Source organism: Stenella coeruleoalba, assembly GCF_951394435.1.
Source record: "Stenella coeruleoalba genome assembly, chromosome: 9".
NCBI lineage: Eukaryota > Metazoa > Chordata > Mammalia > Artiodactyla > Delphinidae > Stenella > Stenella coeruleoalba.
This window is the reverse complement of record NC_137155.1, coordinates 77,660,048-77,675,589: the sequence shown is the minus strand read 5'-3', so window position 1 is coordinate 77,675,589 and position 15,542 is coordinate 77,660,048. Positions and strand designations below refer to the sequence as shown.

The 15,542-nt window shown below is 43.9% G+C and overlaps 1 protein-coding gene across 5 annotated transcripts in view; it reads left to right on the top strand.

Annotated features, from left to right (window-relative positions):
* The first annotated feature begins 1,040 nt into the window (after positions 1-1,040).
* The window catches only part of CADPS2 (calcium dependent secretion activator 2), a 486,383-nt gene continuing 471,881 nt past the window's right edge, over positions 1,041-15,542 (top strand). For 4 of the 5 annotated variants that reach the window (XM_079931397.1, XM_079931396.1, XM_079931395.1 and 1 more), the window contains exon 1: positions 1,041-2,040. In XM_079931397.1, coding sequence (XP_079787523.1) covers positions 1,699-2,040 — 342 coding nt within the window. In that variant the 5' untranslated portion in view covers positions 1,041-1,698. The remainder of the gene's footprint in view (positions 2,041-15,542) is intronic. The other variant, XM_079931398.1, reaches the window with a different exon arrangement.

The following is a 15,542-nucleotide window of genomic DNA, read 5'->3' as shown; positions in this document are numbered from 1 at the left end:
AAGTGAAAAATATTGCCTTTAAATACATCAGTTTTTGAGATTTGTGTTCCTTGGCAGTTGGAGATCAGCCAGCAGTCACGCCCTCAGTGAACACCTTTCATCACCGTGGGCACCTGTAAGGATTGATAAATAGGCAAGTTTCCCCAGGAGTAAATGCTTCTTTGTCTTTCTACATCTTGGGAGACTATGAGTAAATGCAGAAGGAAAGCCTCCCTCATGTGTACCTAACTGCGGAAGTGGCTTGAAAAAGCTACAGCTGCTATTTGGCCACGGGGTAGACGAGCTCAGAGCCGGTAGTTTTACCGGCCGGGTGATATTTGCACTGAGCTTCCATCGCCTCCCTGCCAGTTTGGCCACTGCGCACTGCACCTAATGTTGAATGCACTATTTTCCCTATTTCCTCCTTTGTCCGGATTAAGAATACCGGAAAAAACACAGAAAGAAACTCCTAGGTGGTTCTGGCTTTGGGACTGAGAAATCTGCGCAGATAAGACAGGCTTCGGATGCAGCTACGAGACGCCCACTTGAGGCCGGAACCGATAGTGACCAAGTGTGTGCCCCAGGGCGCTGCGGGCTCGTCCAAACGCTAACAGTGCTGGACACCGGGCGTGTGCTAAAAAATCTGCTGAATAAATGTCTACACTGCACAACCTGTCTTGAGTCAACCGCATCCCAACCCAGAAAATAAAGCTATGTGTGAGCTGAAGCAGAGTGCCATTTCGCAGATATAAAACCGGTCTTACTCATGCATCTACAGGAATAAAGACAGTTTAAAAAGAAAGCCTCATGTATTTTGTTTTTGCTTTTCTTTTCAAGAATGTTCCTCTGACTTTTACAATTTGGACTTCAGCATAGCGTCAAACAGCAACAGAGCTGAGCGAGAGACTTTTTAAAGTCTCTTCTCCACGTTATTTGGCGGTAAACGGCTCTGGCCCCACTTTTCCGTGCTGGGGTTCAACCCTGGGTATCAAATTCGGGCTGGAGACTCACGTTCTGGCTGTTACGCTCACCCGGGGAGGTGGAGAGGGCCAGCTCTCCTGCCCCACGTCCGCCTGTCCCTCAGGAAGCTTGCGGGAGAAAAGGGGATAGGTGGTGGTAGTGGTGGTGGTGTCACGGCAGTCCAAGCGTCCCGGGTGGGCGCACACAGAGCCACTGCGCTCAGCGCTCCGCATCTTTGCAAACTACGCGCCTGACACTCGGGCACTCGGCCAGGGTCGCGGCGGCGCCGGCGGCGCGCGCACGCGCACTCCGCGACCCCGTGCCCGCTCCTCAACCTTCCATTCCACGTGTTGCTTGTTGTAGGCGCCACAGGTTCCCCACCTGCACCCGGGCGCTCGGGCGGCTCCGCCTCGGCCGGCGGACGTTGGAGGACTACGGGGCTGGCGGGGCCCGGGCCAGCCGAGCAGTTCACCAGGCGCTCGGGCTCACCCCCGACGCTAACTCCGCCTATTTAATCCCGGCGGCTCCTCCACCCCCTCCGCTACCAGTCCTCCTCTCGGCTCCCGCCCGCCTCTTTCGCCCTGGTGGTAGGAAACACTCTTGGGTCTAACTCGACGTGTCCGGAAAGCCTCGGCCAGTTTCCCTTTCGTTCTGCGGCCGCTGCGGCCAGCCGCGCGGCTCCCTCAGACCCGCGGGCGCAGCGGCAGGGGGTGAGGCGCCTGGGGGCCGCGGGCCGAGCGGCGGGGTGCCCCGAGCACTATGCTGGACCCGTCTTCCAGCGAAGAGGAGTCGGAAGAGGGGTTGGAAGAGGAGAGCCGCGATGTGCTGGTGGCGGCCGGCGGCTCTCAGCGAGCGCAGCCGGCCCCGGCTCGGGAAGGGCGGCGGGACGCGGCAGGGCGCGCGGGCGGCGGCGGCGGCGCAGCCAGACCCGTGAGCCCGAGCCCCTCGGTGCTCAGCGAGGGGCGAGACGAGCCCGAACGGCTGCTGGACGAGGAGCAGGAGCGGAGGATCCGCCTGCAGCTCTACGTCTTCGTGGTGAGATGCATCGCGTACCCCTTCAACGCCAAGCAGCCCACCGACATGGCCCGGAGGCAGCAGAAGGTGAGTTGCCGGCAGGACCGGGCGTCTCCAGCCCCACTTCTTCCTCTCTGGGCTTTTCTGGGGCGCCTGCCCGTTGTCCTCCTGCAGGACACTGTATTTTTGTTAGTCTTGGAGGGCAAGGGAATCTTTGGAGGGAGGACGGTGCTTTAGCCCGCTTGGTATCAGGTTGCAATGGACGCATCTTCTCCCCCGCGGTGGGCAGAAGCTGTCAGCTTGGTCGGGACCGAGACCGACCTGACAGCCCGGCGGTGCGGCCGTTGCACCCGGCCGGGTGAGAACACAGCTCCCATCAACTTTAATTTCGAAGGGTAGTGGTGCATTCCTGTCCGCTTGGCCCTCCTGGAGCTGGGCTTTACCGTGGGTCTGAATGAGTGTGGAATCTGAACACTTCTGATAGCTAGGGAGAAGTCGTTTCTGGGGGAGAAGGTGTAGAAATGTTCCACGAAACAAAGCTAACTGGACAGGTTTTCCTGTATTGCTGTGTAACTAGGACATCAGATCCTAAGGAGGGAAGGTGCGCAGCTTTGGAGAGTTGCTGTGGGTTAGTAATTACCGGTCTCGGCGGGCCTAAGGAAACACGCTCTTGATGAAAAATAAAGGACTGGTTCATAACTACTTCATCACGAAAGCGCTTTTGTCCCCGTCCCCAAAGAGCTAAAGAGTTTCAGGTGAAATACCTGCCAACTTTAGTTTTAAAACAAGACCCCAGGGTCTAATGTCTGTAGCAGACGAAAGTGATGACTCAAAATTGCCCGAATTGGGTGAATGTTTTCAATAGAAACTAAGAAATCTTGATAGAATGTTGAACCTAGACGATTCACCAGAAATCTGCACTAGCCCCCTTAGTTTGGGACAGGATGTGGAGACCCAGAGAGATTGTATTGTAATTTGTCCAAAGCATACCTAGTTGCATAGATGTTTGTTAGTTTTCTGAACCATTAACTTAAGCATGTGAAGCATTTCTTAGAAATTTGGAGCATTTCTGAATTGACTTGTGAGAAGCTGGTATTTCAGAGTAAATGCAGTCTTCCCATTACCCTCCCACCCCCATTTACCCAACCTCTTAAAACAGGCCTAAACCAAGCAGCTGTTTTGAATTGCTCCCTGGGAGTACTTAGGGGATGATTCGCTACAGTTGGTGGCTAACTACACAGATCCTTCAAATGCCTAACCCTCTAGGTAAGTTAGTCACAGAATGCTAGAGTTGGAAAAGACCTTGGGATCCAGGCAGGCCCTTCATTTTGGAGGAGAGAAGGATTTCTGAGTAACATTTTCTATTCCCTAACCAATTGGTATGATTGAAGCCACCATTTGTGAGGTCAGTTTTGAGTGACCTGTGGAGTTTTTGTGAGCCTTCCATTTTGTTCCTGGGTGAGTACCACACTGTGTTATCCTTTGATTGCATTGGGTTGTATTACAGTCACCCAGTGCCTCTTAACTCTGTAGGTCAAGAGACTTTCATCTTCAGCAGTCACTCTTAAACTAAGTTTTTGTGTATGTTGTATGTAGTCATATAAGTTTATGAATATCATCCAGTCTCCAGTTTTAATATTCATATTGCATTTAAGTTTATTTTCGGTGTGTTAAAGTATAAAAATAACGTTTGGTGAAACTAAGGCTATTCCTGTCTGGAATATGATCACTGAAGATGCTTTTGCAAAGAGTCGCTTACTGGTAGCTGATTCTTACTGTACATACTTGTTGCGTTTTGTTAATGAAACAAACTCTCGCTTGTTCAAATAGGGCAGATTTTTCTGACACTCTTGTTTAAATAGAATGTTTCTCTAGAAATTATTTGAATAGGCAAACAGGTGCATTCACAATACCACTGAGGAGACCATTGTTATAACCTCCTTCAGGCATCACCAAAAATAATTCCAAACTGCAAAAACGACGCAAAACATTGCGTATGTTCTGTACAAAAATACTTAAGACTGCTTGGAAATTTCTATTTTCTAAATATTGAGAGCATTAAATGCTGTGAGATGAAGTTTTGTGACTTATTCTTATATTTTAAGGGGGAGGCCCCCAAACAACTTAAGTGTTTCCCTTATTCAAACTTATTCAAAAGGCTCCCCACTTTTTTTTTTTTTAACAAGTTGCTTGTTAAAGGGAGCTGGAGCAATTCTTGGCAGTCGGGTTTCCTCCCAGGACAAAATGAAATGGGAATTTAACTGTATTCCTCCGGATTTGATGCACAAGCCAATAATTAATGACAAAAACTTTGTTCTTGAAGTATACAGTTGGGTTATATAAAAGAAGTAACAGGATAATTGCAAAATCACTAATCCATTGTGTGTGTGTGTATATATATATATATATATATATATTTTTTTTTTTTTTGCGGTATGCGGGCCTTTCACTGTTGTGGCCTCTCTCGTTGCGGAGCACAGGCTCTGGACGCCCAGGTTCAGCGGCCATGGCTCACGGACCTAGCCGCTCCGTAGCATGTGGGATTTTCCCGGACCTGGGCACGAACCCATGTCCCCTGCATCGGCAGGCGGACTCCCAACCACTGCGCCACCAGGGAAGCCCCCATTGTATATTTTTATTCTGTATCTTCAAGTAGTCAGACATCTAGTAAAAGGATTTAATAGCTTAAATTGTTGTAATTGAAATGCATATTGCTGCTTACTCACTTCTAACTTCAAGAATTTAGAAACTCAGAAATTGAGATTTGAAAGGGTCCTCATCTTATAAATGAAGAAAATTAATCACAGGAAGATAAAAGCCTTATCCTGGCAGTCAAAGCTGTCTCACTAGTAGGGTTGGTGGGTTTCTGTGAACCAACTGAGCTGCACTGTTTTTTGTTTTCCCACTTGGCTAAGATGGCCCACAAAGCTAGTAGGAGGTTGTATCCACGAGCTGAAAAAGCTTAATAGCGTTAAGCTCAGTTGACTAAAACATGTCTGTCTTTGCTTTTGGCTGGAAAATTTCAGCTTAGAAGAATAATGGTGGTTAGCTTATGCCAGTCTGATAACTTCAGGCTTTACAGAAAACTCTGGGAGGAGTGTAGACCAGGCACTGACAACGCCTTGTACCGGGTGGTCACGCCACCTAAACGGTTCACACATGCTACCAATGTGGAGTAACAAACAGCCAATGGCAAAAATGACCAGCTGTGAATAATGCTTAAGCCTCTGATGCTTATTTACGTTGATTACCTTTGCACCATCAGCTAACAGTGATAATGATGAACCTTGGATGATTCTAGGTCATTGGTTAAAGGTGGGATCAGCGTTGAAACTAGGAAACAACAATGATGCAGTTAAAGCTAATCAGTTATTGGTTAATAAAGGCAATTTGTCGAACCTTTGGAAAACATTGAGACGCTGAAGGAAAAATAAAGTCCATGGTGGTTAGAAGGTAGGGAGAATCTGAGAAACATAATGACTACCATAGAAGAGGTTAAGTATGTTCCATAGATGTGGTTTACAGATTGCAGGTCTCAGTTTATAACGATTTCAGGTGTGCATGACTTAAAGCGCTCACAGTTTTGGTTGGCTAGTCGATAGGTTTCTAGTCAGTAGCTGCTTTGTTCATTATTTGTTTTATTAAATTTAGTAAGTCAGATGTTGAAGCCAACTACCTTAAACTAGAAATAATGAAGAGGGAATCAAAAAGACTAAAATGGTATCTAATAACTTAACATGTGATTCATCTGCCCTTGTTCTTTGCATTTTTATGTGTCACTGTAATCTCACTAAACTGCCTTAAACCTGCTTATATAATCACTCCCACCACTTTGCATAATTTTCCACACTAAGTTTGAGAAATGTATACAAATAATGTGAAATTGCAGACGGTGGGGAAGTAATCTCCTTTGGTAGAACCGATCAGGAAGAGAGCACTGTGGGGAAATAGCATTGGGGGAAATAATACACAGTGGGTTCTGCACTTGGCACGTCTGAGTGTTTATACTGCAGTAAAGTGGCCACTTTTATCCCTCTTTGGAAATGGCAGTACTTTCTGTAGCTTAAAAAAAAATGTTCTTACTGCTTAGGTGATCCCCAGGCTCAGAAAAGACAATTTTATGAAAAAATGAGCTAGATTTACAAAGGCCAGGAATCACTTACCTTATGCTAGGGGTCATTGTTCCTTAGTGCTATGTTGTGCCATCTTTGGGGCCTAAGATACGACTGTAGCCTGATGTATTCTCAGCGTGGTGCATGATGTATAAGAACCTAGTTAAATGCTTGTTGGATAGGAAGTGTCAGATTTAGTCCCTGTCTCGAGGAATTAGGGAGGTATAGGGTGGAGGCAAGAATATAAAGGCAAAGAGTCAACCTCTCTTCTGTGGAAATTAACGTTCCTAAACATGTTTTGAGACCACCAGGCCTCACCCCACCCTCTGTAAAGAAAGCCATAAAAAGGGTAATACCTGTTGGTATAGAACTAATGACTTCGAAGAGAAGACTGTCCCAATGCCACAACCAAATCCGAGAGACAAGCAGTGTAGAAGCCCCACAGCATGCCTTGCTCTCTTGCTTGCAGGTGTCCAGGAGATGTGGTGATAGTCTAAAAAGCCCACCCTCTCAGGGAGTTAGGCTAATTCATGCTTTGCTCCTTGCGCTTTGGTGCTTTATGGTGCAGAAGGGATGGGTTATGTTGTTGGCTGCTTTTAATATGGAGCACATTGTCCTGTGGGGAGTGAGTTGGAAACCACACATTAGAGTGAAACCTCAGACTGGACTTTATCTCAGAGAAAAAAATGCTGCTTGTTTCAATTGATTCATCTATCCCTCCGCAGGGTGTCTTGAGACCGCGGCACTTAATTTGGTGGAATGAGTTGTGCTAATGAGAACTGAAATGGATTAAGCGATATTGGAGTTCGCTTCTTTCAGAAATGAAATCAGCTGTAATTTTGGTTTACGTTTACTGCTTATAAAGTGAAGTAAAATATTGTTATGCTGTGTGTTCCCTCTATTAAATGGAAGCAGTTCCCTTCATTTCTACACTCACAAGATAAATGGCATAGTTTGTAAAGTCATGAAAGACCTTCAAAACAAAATTAAGAAACCCAATTGTCAGGCTGTTAAGTATGGGAATTCTGAATGGAAAATTCTACCAGTTATTGTTTTCTAGTGAGGCAGGCCTCTTTTGAGTTATTGTGCTACTTTTTATGCATTTCAGATTAGACCTTTCTTTGGCAAAGAGGGTGGGTTGCATAGTCATGTGTTATTGCCATTTCAGTTTTTAGGCCAGGAAGAAAACTAATGATTGTAAATAGAATAGCATTGGAACAAATGATATTGTTCCAAAGCTTTAAGAGGATTCAAGAAGCTAATCATGGAACTGTCCCAAATCTGTAACATGTCACCTTAGGACCAGTGTTTAAGTTACCTAAGGATTTTGATATGATTTCCTTTTTTTAAAGAAAAAAAAAAAAGAAAAAAAACCCCCTGGGATTCTTATCCTTAGCTGCACATTAGAATCACCTGGAGAGCTTTTAAAAATCAGAGTGAAGTGAGTCAGAAAGAGAAAAACAAATATCGTGTATTAACGCATATATGTGGAACCTAGAAAAATGGTACAGATGAACCAGTTTGCAGGGCAGAAATAGAGACACCGTTATAGAGAACAAACGTACGGACACCAAGGGGGGAAAGCGGGGTGGTGGTGGTGGTGGGATGAATTGGGAGATTGGGATTGACGTATATACACTAATATGTATAAAATGGTTAATAAGAACCTGCTGTATAAAAAATAAATCAAAATTCAAAAATTCAAAAAAAAAATCCCATTATCCAGGTTGTACCCCAGACTAATTAAACCAATCTCTGGGTTAGAGTCGTAAAGCTTCCCAGGTGATACCAGTGTACGATCAGACTTGATAATCCCTGTTTTAAAGGGAAACTACAGGAAAATGACTTAGTTTATGGCTTATTTTCACCTAGGCAAGGTGAAAGTATAATATTTGCAATAATGAGTGAGATTACTGAGTAATTAAACCCGTTTTACATATTGAGGAAAAGGTAATGGGGTGCTCTAGGCAAGGAACAAAAAACATCTAAATATTTTAGACTCTATTGAACCAATACAGTGGGAGGACAGTGCGTATTTAGACTTTTAAAAGGTCTTTAATTTGCTGATATGCTGGAGGCTATTGAACTACATTATCAATTGTGTAATTTATTCGTTACAAAACCACAGATAGATCACAGTGTTTGCAACGGGAAATATAGGAGGGTAAGCCTGAGCGTTTACCATTACAAAATGAACTGGAAAGGAGAATCTAGTGAAATCTCCAAGTTGGAGTTGACCCTGAGCAATGTCTAACTGAAGAGTGAATTTCACAGTGGTCTGGTCTTACAAGATCATTAGCAGGTGGAATGTTTTTTCAGTGTGTGCAGTAGGAATGCATATGGGTTTTTCAAAAAGTAAACCTTAGAAGTCATTCTCTAGTAATTGTTTTAAGTGAAGTAATTAAAAACTAAGGACTTATTAAGAGTGTCTTTATTTTTGTGCTATTTCCAAAACTCTAATGTTAGGTTAGACAGTAAGGAAAGCCCCTGTTTTCCTCAGATTGCACAATGGGTTAAGTCCTTTGTTTGTATTTGGGAGCCTTCTGCTTTGTAGAGCATCCTTGATGCTTTGCTTTGCTTCTTGAAATTTTATCACATTGCTTTGTAAACTTTATGGTTTGAATATTTTCATTTTATAACTTTCGAGTTAGGAATGAATTTTTGTGATGAAAATGTTACTGGGACAAAGGGTATGAATAATTAAAAGGCTATCCTTCTCAGTCTGATAGCTGAGGTGGTATTTAATTTGCTCATTTCTGATTGCTTGGGAGGATGAATGTATATGATCTAATATCCTATTCCTACTTCTCTATTGAGATTTAGGTGTCACTTATTAATGTGTCCCCGTCCTCGGTATGTTGAAGGTAGCATTCCTTTGTGGAGGGTGTTTCTATAGTCTGCCTTTCTGCCGTTCGTTTCGTTTTTTAGATAGAATTCAGTTGATCTTAAAAACTTATTTCTAATTTATATTCTTGGCTAATAAGTTTCCCATCTTGAATTAAAATTTGAATCAAGGAATTGACTTTTTTCCCCCAAATAGCTAAGCAATTCTTGAAGCCTAACTTTTGATTAAGCTCTACTTCAATTACTAAGGTGTTAGACCAAATCATTTATATTCTTTCCTTCATTAATTCATTGATCAAATATTTATTGAGCCCCTAGTATGTGAGTTTAACTACAAAATGTTCTGAGACTAGAGAATAAAACAAGCAGAAAATTTCTCATGGGATAATGTTCAGTGATGTATAGACTATTTGTATGTATTTCGCTTTATATCTGTTTCTAGGCTACCTATTCTAATTCATTAATCTACTACTTTTTCCTACTGCTAATACCATAATTATGATCTTACCATATTTTAATATCTGATGGAAATCACTTTGGCTTCAGAGGGCCTGGGCTTCATTATTTTCTATTCATTCACTGTGTGAGCAAGGCATTTCATGTCTCTGGGCCCTGGGTTTTTCATTTGTAAAATGGGGATAATGACCTCATAGTATTCCTGTTCTGATTAAATGAAGTGATACATATAAAGTGCTTAGTATAGTGCCTACTGCATGGATGTGCTCCAAATTAGGTGCTATCATTTTTAATTTAATCTTGTTTAGGAAACTATATTTTATTACATTCAGTCTTCTAGGAGCATAGCATATCTTTTTTTTTTTTTTTTTTTGCGGTATGCGGGCCTCTCACTGTTGTGGCCTCTCCCGTTGCGGAGCACAGGCTCTGGACGCGCAGGTTCAGTGGCCATGGCTCATGGGCCTAGCCGCTCCGCGGCATGTGGGATCTTCCCGGACCAGGGCACGAACCCGTGTCCCCTAACTGCAGGCGGACTCCCAACCACTGTGCCACCAGGGAAGCCCAGCATATCTCTTTAGTTAAGCTTCTTATGTCTTTGTGATGTTTTGCATTTTCATTATATAGAACCTTTGCATTTATACTTAATAATTATAATTATTTTTAAGCATTTTATAATTTTTGTTTTTACTGTGACATCCTTCCCTGTTTTATTATGGATAAATGTAAAACTCTAATTTTTGTTACAGCTGGTTATATTACAGTACACTACTGACTGAGTAATTAGTACTTTATTCTTCTAGAATTTCTAAGTAGGTGGTTGAATCATCTGCTAATAGTTATAACTTTTGTCTGGTCCAGTAGCTGTACCTCTTTTGTTTCACAGGGCAACTGTCCTAATACAATGTCTAGAAGAGTATGTGTACTTGTTGCCAATACCTTAGGCTTGGTCCAGGCTTTCCTGGGAATGCTTTTGGTATTCTACCAGTGAATATAGTGTTGGTTAGTGTTTTAGGATAATTCTGTTTTTATTACGTTAAGAGGATAAAATGTCAGGAATGGACTCTGAATGTTACCAGATTTCTGCATCAATTGAGGTGATTGACTAGTTTTATTTTACTGATGTGACATATTTCTAGGTTCTTATTAAACCATGTTTGCATTGCTAGGGTAACCCCTATTATACGTGAACTTTTGAAACAATTGACTCATGAAATGAACTACATCCAGAACCTATTTTTGATTTTTTCCTTTCCCTAGCCTATTAGATTTTTCTTCTTATTCCAGATTCAATTGTGATGATTGCATAATTTCAGAAAATTGGCCAATTCTAGATTTTCATGTATATTAACATAGAGTTGGGCATATTTCTCACTTATTTTCTTAATCTTTAATGTTAGTTTTAAGTCTTCAGATTTTTTCCTTAAAAAAAAAAAATTCACGGGAAGACCTTCAAGATGGTGGAGGAGTAAGACGTGGAAATCACCTTCCTCCCCACAAATACATCAGAAATACATCTACATGTGGAACAACTCCTACAGAACACCTACTGAACGCTGGCAGAAGACCTCAGACTTCCCAAAAGGCAAGAAACTCCCCACATACCTGTGTAGGGCAAAAGAAAAAAGAGACAAAAGAATAGGGATGGGACCTGTACCTCTGGGAGGGAGCCGTGAAGGAGGAAAGGTTTCCACACACTAGGAAGGCCCTTCACTGGCGGAGACGGGGGGTTGTGGTGGGGGGGGAAGCTTTGGAGCCACGGAGGAGAGCGCAGCAGTGGGGGTGCAGAGGGCAAAGTGGAGAGATTCCTGCCCAGAGGATCGGTGCCGACCAGCACTCACCAGCCCGAGGAGCTTGTCTGCTCAGCCGCCGGGGCGGGCGAGGGCTGGGAGCTGAGGCTTGGGCTTCGGAGGTCGGATCCCAGGGAGAGAACTGGGCTTGGCTGCGTGAACACAGCCTGAAGGGGGCTAGTGCGCCATGGCTAGCCGGGAGGGAGTCAGGGAAAAGGTCTGGACTTGCCTAAGAGGCAAGACACCATTGTTTTGGGTGCGCGAGGAGAGGGGATTCAGAGCACCGCTTAAACGAGCTCCAGAGACAGGCGTGAGCCACGGCTATCAGCATGGACCCCAGAGACGGGCATGAGATGCTAAGGCTGCTGCTGCAGCCACCAAGAAGCCTGTGTGCGAGCACAGGTCACTATCCACACCTCCCTTCCGGGGAGCCTGTGCAGCCCACCACTGCCAGGGTCCCGGGATCCAGGGACAACTTCCGAGGGAGAACGCACAGCGCGCCTTGAGCTGGTGCAAAGTCATGCCGGCGTCTACTGCCTCAGGCTCGCCCCGCATCCGTACCCCTCCCTCTCCCCGGCCTGCGTGAGCCAGAGCCCCCGAATCAGCTGCTCCTTTAACCCCATCCTGTCTGAGCGAAGACCAGACGCCCTCAGGCGACCTACACGCAGAAGCGGGTCCAAATTCAAAGCTGAACCCCAGGAGCTGTGCGAACAAAGAAGAGAAAGGGAAGTCTCTCCCAGCAGCCTCAGGAGCAGCGGATTAAAGCTCCACAGTCAACTTGATGTACTTGCATCTGTGGAATACCTGAGTAGACAACGAATCACCTAAAAATTGAGGCAGTGGACTTTGGGAGCAACTGTAGACTTGGGGGTTTGCTTTCTGCATCTAATTTGCTTTTGGTTTTTGTTTATCTTAGTTTAGTATTTAGAGTTTATTATCATTGGTAGATTTGTTTATTGATTTGGTTGCTCTCTTCCTTTTTTTTAAAATATATAGATTATATACTTTTTTCCTTTTTTCTCTTTGTGAGTGTATATGTATGCTGCTTTGTGTGATTCTGTCTGTATAGCTTTACTTTTACCATTTGTCCTAGAGTTCTGTCTGTCCATTTTTTTTTTTTTAGTATAGTTTTTAGTGCTGGTTATCATTGTTGGATTTGTTTTTTGGTTTGGTTGCTCTCTCCTTTCTTTCTTTTAAATTTTAAAAAATTTTAATAACACTATTTTCTTTTCTTTTTTTCTTTTTCTTTTTTTTCTCCCTTTTCTTCTGAGCCTGACAGGGCTGACAGGGTAACTGACAGGGCCATGGTGCTCTGGCTGGGTGTCAGACCTGTGCCTCTGTGGTGGGAGAACCGAGTTCAGGACTTTGGTCCACCAGAGACCTCCCAGCTCCACATAATATCAAATGGCTGGAGCTCTCCCAGAGATCACCTTCTCAGTGCTAAGACCCAGCTCCCCTCAACGACCAGCAGGCTACAGTGCTGGACACCCTATGCCAAACAACTAGCAAGGCAGGAACACAATCCCACCCATTAGGTGAGAGGCTGCCTAAAATCATGATAAGGTCACAGACATCCCAGAACACACCACCAGACATAGTACTGCCCACCAGAAAGACAAGATCCAGCCTCATCCACCAGAACACAGGCACCAGTCCCCTCCACCAGGAAGCCTGCACAAGCCACTGAACCAACCTTAGCCACTGGGGGCAGACACCAAAAACAACGGGAACTACGAACCTGCAGCTTGCGAAAAGGAGATCCCAAACACAGTAAGTTAAGAAAAATGAGAAGACAGAGAAACACACAGCAGATGAAGGAGCAAGGTAAAAACCCACCAGAGCTAACAAATGAAGAGTAAATACGCAGTCTACCTGAAAAAGAATTCAGAGTAATGATAGTAAAGATGATCCAAAATCTTGGAAATAGAATTGAGAGAATATAAGAAACATTTAACAAGGACCTAGAAGAACTAAAGAGCAAACAAACAATGATGAACAACATGATAAATGAAATTAAAAATTCTCCAGAAGGAATCAATAGCAGAATAAATGAAGCAGAAGAATGGATAAGTGACCTGGAAGATAAAATAGTGGAAATAACTACTGCAGAGCAGAATAAAGAAAAAAGAATGAAAAGAATTGAGGACATTCTCAGACCTCTGGGAAGACATTAAATGTACCAACATTCGAATTATAGGGGTCCCAGAAGAAGGGAGAAAGAAAGGGACTGAGAAAATATTGGAGGAGATTATAGTTGAAAACTTCCCTAATACGGGAAATAGTCAATCAAGTCCAGGAAGCACAGAGAGTCCATACAGGATAAATCCAAGGATTTATTCTACTCATTCTACGGGGCTGCCATCACCCTGATACCAAAACCAGACAAAGATGTCACAAAAAAAGAAAACTACAGGCCAGTATCACTGATGAACATAGATGCAAAAATCCTAGGAAGTGATGAGTCTGGAGAGGTAGGCACGGGGTAGCTTATGTAAGTTCTTTAGGCCATGGGAAGATCAGACTTTAAGCAGGGTGGGGAGCTGTTGAGTATTGAGCAGGTTCAAAAAGTGATCTGATTAAGATTCTAAAATAGTCCGTACCTGAGAAGATCCAGTGCCACTACATGGCACAACTCCAGGGGCCACCATTTACGTGGAATTTAGGGCAATGCCTGAAGCATCGTCCAGCCTTGAGAATAGATTGTCAAGGCAAGAGTGGAAGCTGGAAGACCAACTGAGAGATTGTGGCAATGGTTCCGGTCTGAAGAGGGTGGTAGCCTCGGGTAGTATAGGATATAGGTAGTATTTTCTCACCATTTAAGTTCGTGAATATATTATAAATGGACCATATGGTAATAGTGTTATTTTGAAGATGATAATGTGCTAAATCTATTTATGCTATTAAATAAAACATATTCATGTGGTTAAAAATTGAAGCCTTGCAGAACTTGGAATAAAAAGCTGTCTCCTGTCCCATTTCTCCCCAACCCCAGTTACATTTCCTGAGAGAACCCTTTTCACTCTTCCCTATGTTTTTAACTCTTCCGGCGAATCCTTTGTAAATTGAAATAAGATGCACAAACCACTTTTCGTCCTCCATCCTCCTCAGACTCCAGCCATTACTTCCTGTAGAAGGGGCAGGGTGGGGAGATCAAGCCCACTTACAAGCATCTGGCTCCTTTCTTCTACTTGGAAGGTGGTTAGTTACCATTATTAATCTGCTAGTTGACCCCAGTATGTTCTCCCCTCCTTACAAGCCACAGACTTTTTAGTTGGGAGCATGGTTACCTTTTCTCATCTTCTCCCCGCTTTTTTTTTTTTTTTTGTTAACCGTGGCACTGGGTGTGCTTGTCTGCAGAGAATGTGGGTCGAGAGCACAGCCCAGGGGGATGTCGACTTTATTTCTCGCACATGAGAACAGGACTGGGTCTGTTCTCACGACGAATTGCACAGGCAATGTCTCTGTTCTTAAAGAATTCAAGAAGACAGGCTACATGTGGCTGAGATTTTGCTGAGAAGAGCAGAAAGTGAGTCTTGCCAGACTAGGAGCAAGTATGTGGCAGACGGACTGTTGCCCCAGATTGTTCTCCTGATGGCTCTGAACAGTATGTAACAATCAGGGTCTGTTGTCTTTTCCAGCTTCTTGTGGCTGGATAGAGCTAAAAGACTAAGTTCAGGCAAGTGGGGTATGAATGGAAGTGCCCTGTGCAAACCTTATAGGCCATTCCTTGGAAAGAGGGGCACATCCGCCCTTTTTCCACTGGCTGGAATCCCCACGTCAGTCATTAGAGCAGCCATTTGAATAAGGACATGCTGCCTGCTGAGAGCAGAACATGTCTGAAGGAGCCTGGCGCCCTGAAAGCTTTGCAGGGGAGAGCTGCCACATGCTCAGGTCTCAGAGAAAATGAACTTCTGTCATGTTTATGCTAATCTTAAGTGATTTTAATTATAATCTGTTATATCCACATCATACCTACACTTAGCTTTTTAATTTACGTAATATACTCACCCCTTTTATTTCTCCGTTTTTCCTCTGTAGACCTTATAGTTGTACTATTTCCGCTATGTGTTAATTACCTGATGCTCATTTCCCCTCCTCCTCTTTGCTAAGTTTTCAGCTCTAGCTTCCCTGGCAGCTGTGGGTGGCCATGTGACATACGTTCTGGTGTATGAGACAGGAGACAGTCATCTTGTGACTGAGGAAGATGCTAAGGGAATGAGAGATGCTGGGTCAGACGCACTTGATTCTGAAACCATTGCCAGTCGCCCCTGCATCCAGACATTTCTGTGAGGAAAATACCCTCCCAAGGTTGCTAATCTACTTTATGTTTAAGAATCATTAAGTAAGAACGATTTTTATGGTAAGAATCGTTAAGTTCTCTGCTCTTTGA